The 19,489-nt window shown below is 39.1% G+C and overlaps 1 protein-coding gene across 2 annotated transcripts in view; it reads right to left on the bottom strand.

The window, feature by feature from the left end:
* Positions 1 to 19,489, bottom strand: part of EPB41L4B (erythrocyte membrane protein band 4.1 like 4B) — a 184,578-nt gene that overhangs the window by 87,295 nt on the left and 77,794 nt on the right. The window contains exons 7-16 of one of the 2 annotated variants that reach the window (XM_065830951.2): positions 15,473 to 15,593; positions 14,760 to 14,847; positions 13,594 to 13,682; positions 13,209 to 13,278; positions 12,867 to 13,036; positions 12,654 to 12,763; positions 10,562 to 10,592; positions 10,038 to 10,071; positions 8,916 to 8,983; positions 4,917 to 6,240 (exon numbers count right to left, since the gene is read on the bottom strand). In XM_065830951.2, coding sequence (XP_065687023.1) covers positions 6,093 to 6,240; positions 8,916 to 8,983; positions 10,038 to 10,071; positions 10,562 to 10,592; positions 12,654 to 12,763; positions 12,867 to 13,036; positions 13,209 to 13,278; positions 13,594 to 13,682; positions 14,760 to 14,847; positions 15,473 to 15,593 — 929 coding nt within the window. In that variant the 3' untranslated portion in view covers positions 4,917 to 6,092. Of the gene's footprint in view, positions 1 to 4,916; positions 6,241 to 8,915; positions 8,984 to 10,037; positions 10,072 to 10,561; positions 10,593 to 12,653; positions 12,764 to 12,866; positions 13,037 to 13,208; positions 13,279 to 13,593; positions 13,683 to 14,759; positions 14,848 to 15,472; positions 15,594 to 19,489 lie in introns of those variants that run through there. The other variant, XM_065830950.2, reaches the window with a different exon arrangement.

Raw genomic sequence — 19,489 nt, 5'->3', positions numbered from 1 at the left:
TTTAAATTGTACCATATCATTAACTCCTACTACTAATTGGGTGTGGCTACTTCTTTCATCTTCAGAATGCAGGAAGTAAAAGATGTTTTTCATTGCCTCATTTAAAAAAAATAAAATAAATGGTTTTTAAAATCTTTCAACATATGACATTGCTAAGCCTAGAACTACAGGTTTTCTGAACTGTTCATATTTGAAACATCTATTCTTGGAGGTTTTACTGTTTCATAGTTTGAAGCCAAAGGTCATACTACGACAAGAAAGAGGAATAGGAAAAAGGAAAGGAAAACCAAGTACTTTACAAACTTAGAAGACAGAAAGTACAAAAACTAATCAAAAGTGGAAATGTAACGGTGGTGGTAATTTGAAAATGGAAGCCCAGGAGCATTTCCACTGGTTCCCCAATAGTCTCAGCCCAATATTTATTTTATTTTTAAATCGGAATTTTCCTCAGTTCTCAGAAAATGCGATGTCATCATGAATGCTGCTTCTGTCAGAGAGAAAATGAACTGGATTTCTTCTGAAAATATACATGCCACAGATCATGGAAAATAAGATACCATCAAACCAAAAGAAGTAGTCCTACAGAGGCAAGAGAAAGCCATTAGTCCAGAAATATAAAACAAAGAAGTAACATTTAGTCTAAGGTATCAGGCTGGTGGAACCTCCCAACTCCACCAATCTTGCCCCTGTACCGCGTCTGCCAAGGCTCTATCTGAAAAAAAAAAAATCAGCATCTTTACGAAAGTTGGATGGGAGACTCTGTAGTTTTTTTAAACATGACGTTTCCCTCTAGTTCAAAAGTGAAGGTTATTACAAGCTGAAATTAAAAGCAATATGCACGTTTTTACAGACATGCTTGCATTTTCTGCAGTGGCCTACTAATACATGCATTGGACAGTGCAAAGAGAAGCTTGATTTGTGAATTTTTCAGCAAAATTCAGATTACTGTTTCTGAAACCAACTGTTTGAAAACAAGTTGCTTTGCTTTAAAGGACAGTCAGGAAACAGTCATTAGTAAGTAGTTGAGAACAGCATTTAGTTTGCAGAAGCTTTATTATTGGAGGTGACTCATAGCAAGGGAGGAACTCCAGCTGAATCAAGTTTTATCTGCTTGTTTTTTTTTCTTTTTGTGATGCAGTGGCAACAAGGGCAACAGCACATGAACTCAGAAAGGAAGCCCATCTGGCCAGTCACTTCAAGGTACAACAGTACATGGAAAACAAGGGAAGCTGAACAAGGCCTTCATTATTATCACACACTGCTTTGCAATGTATTCTTGTAATGCAAGAGACAAAGATGTAGTAATAGAATCATTTTGGTTGGAAGAGACCCTCAAGATCATCAAGTCCAACCATAACCTAAGTCTAGCACTCAACCATGTCCCTTTACATCATTTTTTTTTCTTATCTACTTCAAGGAGTATTGTTTTTGTCCAAAATTAGGATCCATGTGCCTGCTGCCAGCTGAGAAAGGAGGACTGATTTTCCTGCAGGTCCTTCAGCACTTAAACTTGGGAGCACATCTAACAGCACTATCGTTTTCCAATAATTTCCAGTCTGAATGTAAAGTAGGAAAAAGTAATTATCCTGAAATGGTATGAAATCTCGATCCTTACACTGTAGCACAAGTTGGGTTACGGCACAGAGGCTTGATGAGCAGAGTGTGAGTTCAAGCTGGTTCTCAAAGGAGATTCTTGGCTAGCAGCGTCTTACCAAAAGAAGAGAGTTTCCTGGTGGATCTGTCCCTTTTCAAAGCACAACACACACAGTCTGAGACCAACTGCAAAAAATACAGTTCCTATTTTATGTCCATTAGTGCCAGCTGGTATGTAGCAACTCTGGCTTGGCCAGTGTCTTTGGCTACCATCAGCAATGTTGTAGTGACAGCGTTCCCCTACAAGTCGGCTTTCCTTAATTCTCCTTTGCAAAGTACAAGGAAAACTACTCATCATCAACAGTCTTTGCAGAGATCTTGTGTGTCAGGTTAGATGGAATGCATTGAAACTTCTCTTCTTCCAACTAGGTAGTAGTAGCCTGCCTGTTCGATACACAAACTGGAATGACTGGTGAAAAATCTCCTCTGAAAATAGAAGATGGCGGCACTCTACTGTCTCCTCCTCACCCTCAGAGGGCTCCATCTAGCCAACTTCGATGACCGAGAAGCAAGTGATATACTCCATTTCATTTTTTTCCCTGTCTTAAGATGCTCCCCAACTCATTCCTTGCTGAAGTTCCATTTTCAAAATTACTTGCAAGCTCTAACACTTTTTCTCTTGCAGGCTGAAGAGATGTCTTCTGCAACACTCATCCAGAAGGAAGGAAAAAAATGATGTTTTGCATCACAAAGCCATAATATATGCTTTGTTCCCATCCACAATGTAAGAAAGCAATCCTCTTTTTGGTCAATTCGCTTATGGGTTCACTGATAAAAGGGTCTGTCGATTCTTTTCCTTAAGTGTGTAAACCCCTGATTCCCAGCTTTGGAAATGCATTACAAACCCTGATCCTTTTGTTCACTTTGCCTGTGACTCACATCAGCAAGAGAAAAATAGCTGAAAATGAAAGTATATAGAAAAAGCCCACACTAAGACAATTTACCGGAAGTGCCAATGCTTTCAGCATTGTATTTCATTGTATTTCAGTATCATGCTTCAGTATTCAATATTAGTCACTAGTTTGCATGCCAGGGCCCAGCTGGGGCTGAAGAGTGATATATTTCAGCCCAAGTTACAGATGTGGTATCGCCAGCTTTTCCATCAGCCCACCAGTTCCTGGGGGAGAGGACACAGGATTACAGACTTATTACAGAACAAAAGTAACCCCACTGTAAATCAGAATACACAGAATGGAAGGCCAGGCCTGAGCTCTGCTGGGGAAGAGCTGGTTTCCAGCTTTATTAAACACCACAGGAAGGTATGCACAGAAAAGGTTCGAAGAATAGCCTCAGCCAAGATGTATCAAGCAATTCTCCTGCGTGTGGAACAATGAAGCCAGTTACAAGCAGGACTTCAGATCAGTGTAATTTCTCAGATCCTTAACACCATACTCACAGACACCAGTCCTCATCCCCCTAAGATGATGATAGTGTTTGTCATCTGTAATCAGATTACAGAAGAGTTTCTAAGTGTATGCTGGACTTGCAAAAAGAAGATTTTAGACTTGCACGATTAACAGGCTTTAGAACAGGGTGGGGAAATTTTTCACACACCATTCAAGAGGTATCCCAGTAAATGTGCTTCATGTGGATTCAGAAGGTGGTATCTCCTTCAGATAGTTTGCAAGGACTTTTTTTAAACTTCCCTGTATAGTTAGAACACATCCAAAATGTGTTAATTTCTCTGTATCTAAAATGACTGCATAGCATGCTCTCTGGTAGAAATCATGTGGCATTTCCTCATGAGGAACTCCTAGTTAAAATAACTCAACACAACATACAAACACTCACACGCTAGGGCTATTGAAGTCCCTGTATTGAGTTTGTGTTCCTACAAACTACCAGTGGCTTCCTGTAGCAGCATGAACCTAGGATGTAGTATAGATTTATATTGTCAGAGCTTTCCCAATATTTTACTTTTAAACAAAAGACGCTACTATATTTAACAGCTGAATTAACCAAGAATTTTCTACCTTCTTCCTCTCTCCCCTCTACCCATGTAATTTGGTTTTCATGTGCAGTGTTTTGTGTTGCTTCAAAGACAAAATAGTATTCCTGACATCACAAGGTCCGTATTAGTCACTTGTTAAAAACAATACTTTGTAAGTAATGAGTGTGCTAATTTTAGGATGCCCCTCAGCCCCAAATTCACTTTTAAATTTCAAGTAACTTATTTATACTACCTAGTGCAGGGGTATCCGTATCCATCTTTGTTCAGATAACATAATCTGCACAAGTGGGTCAGAGCAATGCCAGGGTCAGAGAGGAAAGAGGTAGAAACATTCTCTTTTCCCAACTGCACCCCAGTCCATTTGCTGCAAGAAGCCAACTAAGACTAGAGCAAGAAAGAACAGAGAAATTGATCTCTTCTTACCTATCTGATTGCTTGGTGACTGCTGATTTCTGCAGACAGCACGGAGGATGTGGGGTGAAAAAGTGGAAGGGGAGCACAGAATGCATGAGCTGCTTCTCCAGTGAAGCAGAATGACAAGTGCTTCCCTTCAGGTGACACACACAAACTGCAGAACACGCAAATCCCCCAGGTTGTTCTTCACCTGTGTGCTCCTGTACGAGGCATTTCAACATTTAAGGACTGGTTACGCCTTGTGCTGTCTTTTCTGGAGACCGCTCAGGGAGATCCCTCACGTTCAGTGCACCTTCAGCAATAATCCAAACCACAGATGACAACATACGATGAGGAGGAACACTGACAACGGACCACACAGAAGCCCATGAAGTTGTGTGACAAGAACGATGCTGTGTTATGAACTTGGGTGTGTGAATCGTGAAGCAACGATGTTCCACTTCAACGCGACTATCCAAAAAAATCCTCTTCCAGAGGGCATTCAGAGTAGCACTTTAACTAGGTTCTTGTTGCAACAGCTCCAACTAAGTTTCTTTCTTCCTTTCCCAAATAAAATGCTGCTGACACAGAGGAAGATTAGCCTGGGGAAGCTGAAGTCAGCCTCTGCGATTACCAACCTTAGGCTTACTCTGGCATTTTCACATCGCAGTGCACACCTGCTTTATTGTTTTCCCCCCTCTACAGACTGCACTGAAGATGTTGATCCAGCACAGCATCAGGGATTTCAGGGCAAAACAGGTACAAGGTGTACCATACCTACACACCCTCCCCCAAAAACTTTCAAAAATAAACAATGCATCATAACCAGAATTAAGAAGATTGAAAATTTTTATTTGTACTTAGCACAAACAGGAAAGATCAAAACAAATATTAAAAGATAACATTTGTAAACAAATATATTTCACAAAAAGTTATACACTATCAAATTTGCTCTGAAAAAATTCATGGTTATAGCTGTTTATAAATGTATATTTATCAAAATCAAGTTAAAAATGACTTCATTTTAAAAATATCTCAAATGAAGATTCATTCATTCCAACAACTTAGGAGAGACCACAGATCTAAGTCCTAATTAAAACAAATGCATGAATGAAGATGGCACTATGATTTCCAGTCTAAAAAAAAAATAAATCGACAAGTGATCAAAATATCAGCCAAGCCTATTCAAAGACCTAGGTTTGTAAAATATACATTCAACTTTGCAAACGTCTAACTTAAAAAAATAGAGCTATTTCACTGGATTGTCCTCATCTTGTCATATACCGATCACGAGCTGTTTTTGAATCCACTCAGAGAAAAGCTATCAGCAGGTAGTTTTATGCGATTGTATAGTTCACTTCCATAATCACATTAAAAATAAGATGACAGCAGCACCCTGTTAGCAAGGATTCGTTTTTAACATTCTTGCCTTTATAGCAGCAGGTATGGTTTCAGGGGATGCTATCCATATAATCAGTAAGTCAAAAAAGAAACACACAAACTCCATGAAGTTTACGATAGTGTTCTTTCCCTATATTTGTTTTTGAAGTTATGCAAGCACCTCTATTTTTGCTGCAGAACGCAAAAATTAAAAACAAATGACACCCAACCTATGACTAATTCGGTAGGCTCCCTTTGCTGGTTGTCCACAAGCCACTTTGATTGCCAGTGTGAATTCTGTTTTTCCTCCCTCCAATCTCCTATTTGCATGTCAACTAAAAAACGAAGTTTCATCTTCATCTGTTAATTTGACTCAAAAGAAACAAGATAGTAAAAATAACTAAGGCACAAATGGCTGATCTTCAACAGCAGGCAGAGGGTCACAGGTTCAAAAGTATGGTAGAATGTAAATCCTCAGAAATATTTCTGGTCTCGGTGTACTGAAAATTCTTACCAGCTTTCACAAGAAGTTTTTCAAGATTTTTTACAAAGATATGGAAAATACTTTTCCCAAGAATGTCCACGAACACTAAACCAGGATGGATGTACATACAAAGACACACACTTTATGCACAGTACACATACTGCAGACAGACAAGGACCATGGAATGCAATGATCGTCTAAGATGGCAGGTGAAATGAAGATGACTGCTTTTCAGAGGGTCGTCATGAGTTTATCTTGGTACAGCATACTTTGGACTCCTCCTAAATTCTTCTGGTTCTGCTCCTGGATATAGCGTAAATTGCTGTCCTCTCCACTTGTGGGGGGTTTCCAATATGGCCTGTCATCATGATAGGGTGGCCTGTACCATTTGTACAGTTATTGGTTAGTGAGAGATGGAAGCAAACTTATGAGAGCTACACAGTAACATGAGTTCATACAGCAAGTGCTGAGCATGCATATGGTGTGAAGGACAGCTATCAGTCAGGGAAGGAAATGGTGGCAGATCTACAGGTCTGATGCAGAAGCCACTGAAGCAGTTGGGAATCTTTTGTCTGATTTCAAAAGCCTTTGAGTCAGAGCTCAGTCATGAAAAACCCTCTCTGTTTTCAAGTGTTGTAGACAAGTGTCCTGCATCAATGCTCCCAAATCCCAGAGGGACAGTGGGGAGGGAGGAGCAGGCCATGGGCAAACTAAACGTGGACAACAAACAAGTAAAACAAGTAAAATAAACTGGATCATATAAAAAGTTGAGCTCATGAAAATGCATCCCTAAGGCCTGAAAAATTAAGAAAGCCAATCCTGTTAAGAATGAAAACTACTCTTCTGTAAGTATTGCTGTTCCTTCAGCAGTGGTGCAGCAGATTACACTGAAGCAGCCTGTAAGTTACAGAGTCACATTTTGTTGAGACGAACACCTAGAGCTTACAGCTAGTACAGGTATTTCTTGGTGACTATGTAGTGAAACTTGCAAAAGTACTAAGAGGGGGTTTTTTTCCTTACTTGTTCATTATTTCTTGCTGCTTAGAGATACTAATGTCAACCACTCCTACAGTATCTCCTGAACCATTGCAGGGAGAGTAATAAATAAATAAAAATTCTGAACACTATACAGGAACCCACAATACTCAAGATTCCTTATTACCAAACTGAAGCTGCACTTTTTATTTTGGCATTTTTTTTTTTTATGCTAGCAGAAATATAGGCAGGTTTAGACTTTACCTCTTTTTTTTTTTAGATACTTTGAAGTTATAGAATGACAACCGTTAATTGGAATGAATTTTCTGAGATGACTGAACATTAAGTGAACAGCAAACAAATAATTTCACTGATTTTACTAACAAGACTGAGACTCAATCCCACATATTATTTAATAAAAGATTAAAAAAAAGCCCCATATATAACAGGTATTGCACAAGTAGTTTCATTTCAGCCCTTGGCCCATTTCAGATGCCCAGCAGAAAGAATTTTATGCACCTGTGGTTTATCAAATCAGCCTATCCAAGATGTTAAAAATCCAGCTCCTCCATTGTGACTGCTACCTGACTGGGACAAAAATTCTAAGCACCTTTCCTACTGAACTTGCATGACTGAGCTTTTAAGTATGTTTTTAAGATTTACAAGCCTGGCTATAAAAAAAAAGCCACTGTTCATATTTCACTGACCTTAATGTTTGCCCAGGTAGCAGAGAGGCTGAAAGGGGAGGTTGTCTACACACATTACAATACATTACTGTGCTTATTTCAGTATCACTCTGCTCCAGGGTGAACTATTTGACTATTTATTTAACATAAGTGAAGAAATCTTTAGAAAAATTTCAGCCAAACCTCAAATTATTTATAAAATCATTAACCTTTCTTGGCAGCCACTTTTTTGTAATGTGAAATTGTGCATTTTAAATCACACACACACACGAATGGACTAATAAACCCTAAAAAGAGGAAGAATCTTGAACATGAAGTACAGCCAAAGTTAATTATCCAATTTAAACAGTCGCTGTTTCTAGAATAAGTTTAGTATCTGCTTTACTGCTGCATGCTAGGAATTTTGAGATGACAATAAGTATGTCTGCTTCTCTGCCTAGTACGTATTTCTTAGAACATATTTGCCTTTTTCCTGCATTCTCAGGCTCAAACTCAGACCAATCTCAGCCTCATCTCCAGAGCCTGTCTACGCTAAGAATGCAGTCTACCTATTTTGATCTAAGAATATAGAGATAAAAATGTGAGATGAACAGGAACGAAAATTAGGATATTGGTATGTTTCAGACAAGACAGTAATTATTTGTCTAAAAAAATGAGTAACCTAAAAAAGGTTACTTTTTATTAAGATAAAATAGCAGGTGAGTTTTATCACATGTACATGCACAGACACATATCCACCAGCAGGTGTGTGCCTCCACTGTGCATTCCACCATGCCGGTTCTAACTTAGACTGAACTTCCTCCAAAATTACTTTTCACTCAATTTCTCTCATTACTCGTTAAAAAATACTATACAAGAAGACAGCACAATAGCACATACGGATATATTTTTGTGGAACAGTTCTCAAAAACTCAATGTTACAACTTCACTAATGCTAATTACCTGTAAAGCAACTGATACACTGTTGTGTGTACATGTTATTTTTCCATAATCATTTCCACAAAATATGAAAAAGTGCTGCAATGCACGAATCTGTTAACTCATAACTGTACCCTAAAATGAGTTTCTTCGTCTTAAGAGATTAAATACTGATCAAATTGCCATTAGTTTTATTGAAGCTACTGAGTGTCTTCCCCATCCAACAGACTTCCTATAGATAATACACTAAAGTTGTATTTCAAATTCTGAATTAAAAGTCACTTGAAAAAAATTTTCACCTAGGAGATTAAGATATTCCAAATAGAAGTTACTTAATACTGCCTCTACATCACATATTTCTAACTTATGTTTGCTCTTCATGCGCATAACATCACTCAATACATCCACCAAAGCTCCAAGCCAAAATATTAAGGTAAAGAAAGAAGTAATCATCTTTTTCATGAAGACTGCTTACCTTACGTTCACAGGTGTATGTGGATGCCAGTGTGGCTGAGCCGGATGTATATTAGGATGATACTGTGGCTGGAAGTGAAAACATTGAAGGTGGTTAATGAAATAATATAAAAATTCCCTATTAACTTTTTGTTTTTCTGGGGCCATGAGAAACATGTTCCCTGTGAGCCCTAGAAACCCCACTGTTTCAGACGTTCTCCCATGCCATTTAGCATATACATGAGACCTCTTGGTGAGGAACTTGCTTGTTAGGACACACTGATGGGAAAATGCAAAGAAAATTGCTTTTCTGAGAGACAAACTGGCACATCTAGTGCTTCTCATAGAGAGCACATCGAAAGAATGTCAGCTTTAATCAAAGGTGTAGAGTGAGAAAGGTTACTATTATAATAGCAGTCTTCAAAAGGTCACCTGTCTTTGGTGACAGCATTTCTCTCTCATATGCACGTCATCTTGAGAAGAAACATGGAAACAAAATCACTACTGAGACTTTTAACAAAAACAAGTGTTAAGACTAAGTTTTCATGCACACATGCAGCTTGGATGAAAGCACAGATTGCTCTCTCAGTAGCACTAATTGCTAATATCACAGATGAAAACTGGGTAAGGCTTTTCCCTCAAGTGTATAAAGGAGCTTTTTCCTTTTATTAAAAACAAAACAAACAAACAAAACCCTACCACATTTGACCAGCAATGAACTCCTTAAGTGTTGTGATGGGGAAGATAATTGTAGCTTTGAACTTCTTGTCACAGATCATCCAATGTGAGATGCTGCTCTAGAAAAAAGCATTGCTCACAGAGCAGTCTCCTGGGGCCCATCATATTCACAGTCCCAAAGGCTTTAACCTGGGATGGGAAAGTCAGGGCAGGGGGGTGGCAAATGGAGCGTATTCGGATTGCAGAGCATCCAAGATCACAGGGGAAGAAAGAGAGGAGTCCCTCCACTTTCTCCTTAATTCCTAGTGTGATGCTGCTTATTTCTGAAAGACCTCAGAGAAACTCACCTCAGAATAAGGAAAGGTGAGCAAAAAGCAAAACAGCTGTACTAATTACAGAGAGCAAAAATATTTACCAATACAGAAGAAAATGGCAATATTCTCCTCAACAGCTGTTACGCTCTTACCTGGAAGTTATGGACTTCAGGAGTAGTTTTAGCACTGAGGGAGAAAAAAAATAGCTTTTATGGAACCAGTGTATCTGTCACAATTACCTATAGTTTAGCATTCCACTCTTCAGGGAAGTATTACAGCGAAGTAAAATTCATACTCTCAAGGATATTGATATTTTATTTGAGATACACACCAGAGCAATTAGGGTGCAAGAAAGAAGGGGTGAATTATTTTCTTCATTTTACATTTATGGAACACGAACAAATAATATAAGTTCGCATAATAGCAACGAGCAGAAGGAAATATGCTTTACTTCAGTCTGATCTCAAACACAAAAAGAGAAAAAGAAATGGAAGCACTTGAAGTCTCATATGCAGTCCCCAAGAAGAATCTGGTACTGCGTAATGAGAGATGCCAAAGCAATTCTCCCACACTTGGGAATTTTTGTGAACAAATCCTGATGCAGAAATGATCTTCAGAATCCCTTTTGCCTGACAAGAGCAACTGAGAGGTAGAGAGAACTTATGCAGTCACTTACCACAATTGTGCTGCTTTCACAGGATTGTTTGCTTAAAAATAAAAAACAAAAAACAACCTTAAGATAGGTGAAAAAACCTTCAGACATCTGAAATATCCATAATTTTGCAGCTACTGTGATTCGATGTTACACTACAGCTTACGTGAATTCTTACACAGATGTATTTGTCCAAATGCATCAGGATCACAAGAGCAGCCCTGTGCTTTCTAGCATTCCTTTGTAAGTCCATAAACTATGAGACAGACAAGAAACTCCCCATTTCTGCAAGTCAAAGCCCATCAAAGATGACAGCAGACAAAAGTATTCTTCCCGGATGTCACAAAATCAGGACTTTTGGCAGAGTGAGCTCTGCACAACCAAAGTACCACTCTTCTCACCTTGCTGTAGCTACCATGTCAATACCTTGGAAATCAGAAGCTAACTCTCAAAGCAATTTTGCATCTTACAGAAACCAGAGTATTCCTGAAGTTGGTAATGGTCTGTATGTTATTACAGTGAATGATGGTGGCCAAAAATCCCATCAACTGGGAATACAGCAAGGTTCTGAGCAACCTTGAGCAACAAGGTCTTGCCTTGTGCTTTGGACAGGCTGGAAAGAACGGTGAAGGCGGTAGCTGAATAACTGGGATCTATAATTTATTTTTCCTGACAAACAGCATATTTTTCAAGAGCACTGAAAAACTGCTGAGTGACACAGCTGAAAATCCAAGTCTCTGCTGAATGCAGAAAGTGGATGACAAGCTTAATGAGACACTGTAGAGGTCTCAAAGAGACTGAGCTAGGACAGCATCCAATGCTTGTAGGTTGCAACAAGGTATAGGTCTTAATGGCCAAGAGATGCATGCAAGACAATAATCTACAGGGAGTTTTTGCATTAACTGAACAATTATGCTGTTGAGCTCCCTGGAGGGAGATAATCTGGGTATGACAGCAGTTCTGCCTGTCTGCTATGCACAGAGAACCAAATCAAGCATAAGTCACACTTTCTTCTCCCTCCATCTCATATACAAAAGTACAGAAGTGCTGAGACATAAGGTATAACCTGCAGGTCTGACAGATCCTGTTACTGTAAAAAATAAAATTAAAATAATCTATTCTTCCACTCACAAAATCATGCCCACTTACTGTATATTATAATTGACTCTCATATCACATAACAGTATCTTACAAATTTAATTAATTTGCATTTCCATAAAAACTGACATGTACTAAGGAATGGGGTGGGGAAAGTGTTACAGCCTCTAGAAAGCACGAATGCTTGCTACCGTTCTCCCTTCATTGTACATGAGAAATAAAAGTGTGTCTGTAATACCACAAGGAGTTTTCATGGAACTGAGGTTTTTATTCTAGGAATGCAAAAGAGTGCAAAGACATCCTAAGGGAATGAGAGCTCACCCTGTTCCACACAGCAACTACACCTCCAGTCTCAAGTAATATAGAATTTAGAAAGGATTGTCTTGCAGTGTTCCTTGCTAGGTTCTTCTACAAGGAATAAAAAACTTAGCTTAAGTCTTGAAGGACAAACGACAAAACCACAAGGGAAATCAATTCCTTGTCATTCCATTCAAATTCAGCACATTTCAACTCCCAGAGAAAGCTGGTTAAGGTCAGAGTCTGGATAGGTGAATAACACACCATTACAGTGAGCAAAGCAGCAGTAACTGTGTAATGAGACTGCTCAATAACCCTAAAACTGTCTGGCTAGATAAGAAAGTCAGCAAGACTTTTGGACATTGTCACACTTTACATGAAAAATGCACTTTTTCAAAGAAAATATTATGTGTTTTTCCTCAGTGAGTTTGCTGCAACTTTTCTTCCCTCCTCAACTGAGCACCAAAAGAAACCATAGGTACCTTCTTTCCACAGATGCAGAAGGAAGAATTAAGTGTAGACAGAGATTAAAAATGGTAGAAATTAACAACAGAGACTGACTTTGGAGAAAAATCCTCACATATATTCTGACTTTTTAGGTGGTCTGACATGTTTTTCTTTTTATACTGTGGTACAGATTTTATGGTTGTAATAAGACATTTGTATGAGGTCACAGGACACCTGCATGACCGGTTCAGTAAACACGTGTACAAACACTTACCCTTAAAAGTCGAATGCCTTCGAGAAGGATATCGCTTGCTGGGTCTTCTTTCAAATGTACTAGTTCTGCGTAACCTTGTCCCATGTGTTGCCTGATACTCTGTCCGTCCACTTAAAATACAGAAATAAACAAAGTTAACTACTACCTTTTGCTGGATGCTGTACTTGCCCCTTTGCATAAACACAAATATATTGCTATTACTTCACTAAATACCTGAATCTGAAGCGTGATCCCAGCCTTATGAAGTCGGATCTACTAGATTTACTATTTGCTGGGGCTCGCAATCTGAAGAAAGCATGGTGCTCCACCGCGCACTTCCACAAATGTTTGCACGTTTTGGCACTGTCTAACCGGAAAACAAATGTGTGCTCTTGCTCTCTGCCCTAAATGCAGAAACAAAAGCTTTGGAAGTTGGCATGCAAGATATTAGTTACTGTCCTTGGTAGGAGAAATACAGCCTGGGCCAACAGTGTGCTGAGCCTCCTACGTGTTCTTACCAGCCTGAGCACACAGCACGCTTTGTTGGATCAGGCTCAAGTAAGGGAAGAAAGTTACCTGCTCATCATCTTCTACAACCACAAGTGTTAGCTTGCTCTTTTTAAAGTCCATTTTTGTGATTTTAGGCCTAAACACAAGAAGAAAAAAGAAAATTAAGGGAAAAATAATATTTTGTAATCTAAGAGAACCCTCCAAAATGTATGAGTGATCTGCAACACTGAAGCACTTCAGGAATCATAATAAAAGTAAGATTTCCTGGAAATGTGACTATTCTTCAACAAATATTTCACATTCGAGTGGTACTTCTAACCATGCTAATTTACCTTCAGATTTAACCTTGTTGATTCAATCTACAGGACAAAATGTAATTAAGACCCCATTATGTAAAGGAGAAAGATTTCAGCATTTTATCAGAAAGACATATAATGCAAAAACATATTACCAAAAGAATAAGCCTATTTTGTTGGCTCCTTCAAAGATCAATATGCCTGTTGGCGTCAGTCCAAGAGCGTATTCACAACCGTCTCTTCCCTGCAAGCAAGCACAGAATCAAATAATCAATGTGCCATTATGAGTGTAAGACTTACAGTACAGTAGTACATCGAAATCCATGGGTTTTAAACTAAACAATAAGGTTTGCATATTTTTTTAACATAACAGAGCAGAATACGCATCTGTATTGGGTGCAAACTGGCAGGTTTTGGCAAAAGGAGAGTGCAGTGTGCCCTGTGTGGGAGGAGGCCGTGTGCTGTCCCAGATAGCTCTGATGCCCAAGGAATGGCCCCACACCAACACCACAGCCAGTGGAGCCCACACTTTGGCTCATGTGTGTTTCAGAGCAAGCAGGAGCTGCCAGGGGAAGGAGACACAGAAGGAGAAATTCGAGGGACATGGGTAAAGGCATGTGGAAAGGGACACTGTGGGGATGTGGCTGGAGACATATGCTTGGGCGAAGCCTTTCCCTGCAGGAAGAGGTTCTTCTGAGGGACTATGATCCACGGGCACGCCATGCCACTACAGAGACACCTCTGAGGGACTGACCCACAGCATGACAGGGACAGACCTGAGTGGCCATGGCCCATGGGTGCCTCACACCAGGGTAGGGACAGCCCTGAGGGACTGCAGCCTGCAGAGAACCTGTACCAAGGCAGGGATGGCCCTGGGGGGACGGTGACTCATGGGTGACCCCTGTAGCAGCAGAGGGGCAGTAAGAAGCACTGGCCAGCTGAGGAAAATGAGTGAGAAGCTGGATGTGGCACAAAGATACTGTCGTGCAGATGACCCCAAACTTGTTGGCTGCCTTGGGAGGGACTGAGTGTAACCCACAGAAAAAACAGGGGGAGTTGACACTAGGAGGAAGGGAAGGGAGGAGAGGTGTTGGACCAAAGATGAGCTGGGGAAGGGGGAGGAAAGGTGTTTCTGTGTTTGTTCTATTGTCTTTTTTTTTTCTTTTTTTCTGTCAGTACTTGAACAGTAATTAAACATTTATGTTAACTGGCAGTCTATTAAATTAAGGGAAAGTCCCCAAGTCATGTTTGGCATGAGACTGCATCTCCATTCAATGTTCTGACCCCACATTCATAAAATAAAGTTTAACATGGATCTTACCTTAACTACATGCATATCTACACCATACATTTCTAGCCATTTAGCTTTGTTCAAGTAACACAATTCGGCCTGTGCCGGGCTCTTCCCCCTAAGAACATAAAAATTATTTATACTTTATGGTAGGAAATTTGTTTAAAAATTTGCTCCCCTAATCCTTTTCTTTGGGCCCTCATTCTTAATGACACTAAATGGTACTTCATGCTTTTACTCTGTTCCCTCCAAATTAAAACAAATCAGAGGGACAAAAATTGAAAAAGGTCGAAAATTGCCAATGAGGACTGAAAGTTCAGGTAAGACAGCGCCACCAAAATGTACCATATTCATTAACAAAAACCAGGAAAATCTATTTGTTGCTAGCTCAAACACAAAACTTTATGTGTGCATGCATGAAAGAGAGAAAAATAATTGTTTCCAACTCAAACAGAAAAAAAATCAGACTGTTTAAACTGTTATGAAATCACCCAAAGAAAAAACAAACAAACAAACAAAAACAAAAACAAAAAAAGAAAAACGCATCCTAACAATCTTCCCTAAATCACCACTTCCCATTTCTAAGGAGGGAGATAGCTCAAGGTCCGTCTAGAATACTTCTCAACTGAAAAATATAATCACCATTTTAGATTTGCTGAAGGGGTTCCTGTGGACACATTTGACTTTGGAAGAGAAGGAAACCTCCTGTTGCTAGAGACATCAATCCAACACAGGTACCTTACCTGCACTCTTTCCATTTCTGAAAAATGTCAAATTCCATTGCTTCGGTCTGGTTTGGTGCAAACCTGAATTCAGACACGAGTTCTGGTGTGTGCTCTGGGTGCTCACACTCTCCCAGCTCAGCTGCAATCAATCAGATGAAAACTTAAAATAATGAAGAACATGGGATGACCAGAAACATTTAATTCCATCATCTCCACAAAGACAATGATAGTTTACAAGTTTCTAAGTATGCTGTAGATGAATATACTTGTGCTGATGCTGTAAGTTAAAAAAAGCCCCACAAACTCAAACAAGATTGTACAGCAAAAGTCAGACAAATCCATTTGCAGGAGCAGTGTGAGGTTATGGTACAGAATTCTGACACTGAAGAATGTTATAACTAAACCAGCTTAACTAAAGCTGCTTCTCTGGATTCTAAAGCATTTAAAGGACATGAAGTTTCTAATAAAACCAAAAATTGATGCATTACTGTTTCAGAAGAGGTTACTTCAAAACTTCCGTTGCAATGAGGTCTGTCTTTTCATTTCAAAACACTTCCCTCTCTATTGCATGCTTTGTTACAATACTATTAATGTCAAAACATGACGATAGTACCTAGTCTCAGGAAACCACTGATAAAGTTTGTTTGTTTTTAAAGCAAAGTGCTGGTGTAATATTCAGATCAAAGAAGTTTTAAGGAAAGAAATGCTGAAGCGTTAACACAATTGGGGTGTTATTTTCTACTTATTTACTTAGGGCCTGCTATCTTCTTTCCTAGGAGCAGAACACTTTCAAACTCTACTGAGCTCAACAGGAGATGCAAATGCTGAGCATCTCATTGCCTTACACACTTAACTGTCTTGTGCCTGCAACACACTTTTCTCCTGGAACCTCTCACCCACACAAAGAGGCTGCAATGTCACTGCTGTGGGACTGTGAGACAAACTGAGTAGCAATTATGCTGTTCATCAATAGCACACGTTACCTAGCACATGATGCGATTCCAAACCAGGTCAGTTGGTGTTTCTCGGCTACTACTATTACTACTACTATTGAAAACCCCTCTCAAGACCAACCAAAAAAACACACCCAAAAACCCAAAAACACACTGCAGGAAATTAAATCCCTTGAAAAAAAGAGTTTTATTGCTTCAGGGCACATAACAGTTGGAAAAATTCAATTCACTCTCAGTCTTAAAAAATAGGAAGTTACATTCAAAGTGTAATCTGTTAATTGATATACCTACTAGGTGGTTTTGAGCCCTTGAGCTTGCTCAAACATACAGCATTCCTGAGGTTATTAAACAGATTGAGTTCACTGACGTTCATTTCTAACCATGGCCTCAGACACATTTTTTCTCTTCACCAGAAATCTTCCATGGTGAGTTACATTATTCCTATCTATATGTCTTTTTCTTTAACAGAGATATCTTAGCTCTACTGTTGTTTCATTTAAGTTGAAAGCATATTTAACACAGATGTTGCTAAGAATTACTGGCAGTCCAGTCTTCAGTATATAAGAGGGAGTGAAAACAAACACATTAGCAATGAGGACTTCAGGAAAAAAATTAAGAAAGTGAAATCTGATGTGCTGACAGCCATCTAGGAAAAGCACAAGAGATTCCTCTCCTAGTTAACTGAGAGAGAAGGCAGGGAATGAAGGCTGTGCTGTAAAAAGCACATGTAAGGATGAGAAGAGTTACGAGCATGTAGGACAAAAGATACACCAAGAAGCCAGGGCAGAAATATTAGGTACAAGAAAAATACCACTCTTTTTTTCTCAAGAGCTGCACTCTCTATTTTTTCTCTCTGAGGCAAACAAACCATGTCATCATTTTGATCTCTAAGAAATAAGTCTTGAGAGTAAGAGCCAGTCAGAGACTCATCGGTTCCCTGCGCAAGGGCGGGAAGAGGCGGGAAGCGCGGGCTTTGTACAAGGATCCTCTCACTAGTGTCTTTCTGGTGGAATTACTATCCCTGAATGGCTCAGCAGCACTAATATTTTCAACACAAAGGCACAGCAGTGGACTCACCTTTTCATCTGCAGTTTTATGGTAAAGTATCATGCTTTGGTATGCCCCTCCTCCAGTCTCTTTTTGGTTTTGTTTTTGGGTTTTTTTTTGTGAGTCGATGTTACAGAACACATTTATATATATTATTTGTGTTGTTTAATAAATAACTGCATAAACTGGGGGACATTTTTAAAAGGAGGTTTCCTGGAGATTTTTGAAAACTGCAAAAAAACATGTTTATCTGCAAATATATTGTTGATTCTTTTACACAGAAGGAAAAAAGAAGCTTGCACGATCCCATGAAGGTATCTTATGGTTAGAATTGAAAACTGGAGATCTGAGAAAAAGTTTTCCCTTTCAGGTTAATTAGTAGTTTCAAAAGTATACCTGGTTAAATAGAAAAGCCATGCAAGACTCATGAAGTAGTTAAAAGCTGATTCTAGCAGTTACAGTCTTTCTGTAGATAATCCCTAAGTGAAACATGTGATTATGTATCTTCTTCACAAGTTACCCCACACTGCAGATCAATGTTATTTGCTACAGAAGCTCCTTCATGGGACTGGCAAGAAACCAGCCATTTATCTTTGGAAGATGATTCACACAAAACACCAGTCTTGGAAACTGTTGCTTGAAAGAAAGAGAGAGCTACTGTAACAGAACAACTTCCTTGATAAAGAAAATGAATGAAGTTCAAAGCTATCCTGTGAAAAGGCCTTTCAGAGGGTTACAGCATCAATTCCTAAATAGCCTTTTATAACTTATTCCTCACTCTTAGGAAACCAACACTAAGGAGTAAGATTGAATTTCACAGACAACATGATACCTACTGAGGAGCAGATAATCATTTGACATTTCTTTAAACTCTTCTGGTTAATTAAAAGCTTCCAATGTCAATGTAAGAAATGTTACATTAAAATGTGATATTAAAGCATATGACAGCAGAGATAAATAAATTAGTTACAATAACAAAATAATTTTGGAAAAAATTATTGTGATGATGTCAAAATTGTGGAAAACTGAAACTGAAAAAAAAAAAAGACAGGAGAAGATTATAAAAATTCTACCACAATCTAAGTATGTTTCCAAAGACAGTGTCAAGAAGTGCTAGTTTTGGCACCTGGTTGGAGACATCATAAACATGATGGATGGTTATTGTGTTACATTTACATTCACAGGTGTTTGTTACTATCCAAAATGCTGAGGCATCAACCTATTATCCTTCGCTTGGTTCTCTTTGTTTAGACCAGAGGTCAGGGTACTACAGTTTTTATCTGTGAAAATGGAAGTAATGAATCAAATAGGGGCTCCAGATTTTCTCCATCTAAAATATACAAATGGAGTTTGCCTGCAGCAGTTCTTTGCACACCTAAAAATCTGAGCTGTGCTAGACTGGTGCAGATGGAAACTGAGAAATAACTCACTGCCTTAAGATTTACACTTGTTGCTGTTTGGAACTGAAATCCCAGTTTTGACTGTCAAGTCCATCTAGAATCACTGAATTATCTCCATTCCTATACTAAGAGACTCTCCCTAAGCACTTCATGTGCCATTGCCAGCCACCAGCAGAACAGGAAGATTATTTTTCATTTTGACTCATTTTACTGCTAATATGCTTAGAATGTTCCAGATCACTGCACCTTCTTTCAGAAAAGAATTAACGTGATTTGAGATTCATTACACAAGTTTCCTTCCCATCTGCAAACCAAATTGCCCGAAACAGAATAAAATATTTGTATTAATGTGTTTGCAGCAATAAAATCCCCAACGTTTTCCTACAACAAACTAATGAAACCTAGTGTCCTGGATTTTTTTTTTTAATCTTGTAACCCCTGCTTCTGACCCAGAAGTAATCTTAGCTCTTACCTTTCCATGTAATTCTCTCCTCTCCAGTACCTGCCATCCTGTCCCTCCCGCCCTTTAAGCATCTCCTGTCTCAGACACAGCAGAGGTTTGCTCTCCTGAGCACGGGTCCATCAGCCCATGTTCAAAACTCCACCCACAGGGACCTGCCTGCCCCAAACCCTGC

Source organism: Patagioenas fasciata, chromosome 2 (genome assembly GCF_037038585.1).
Source record: "Patagioenas fasciata isolate bPatFas1 chromosome 2, bPatFas1.hap1, whole genome shotgun sequence".
NCBI lineage: Eukaryota > Metazoa > Chordata > Aves > Columbiformes > Columbidae > Patagioenas > Patagioenas fasciata.
Note: the sequence above shows the minus strand (reverse complement) of the source record. Positions and strands in the feature narration are given on the sequence as shown.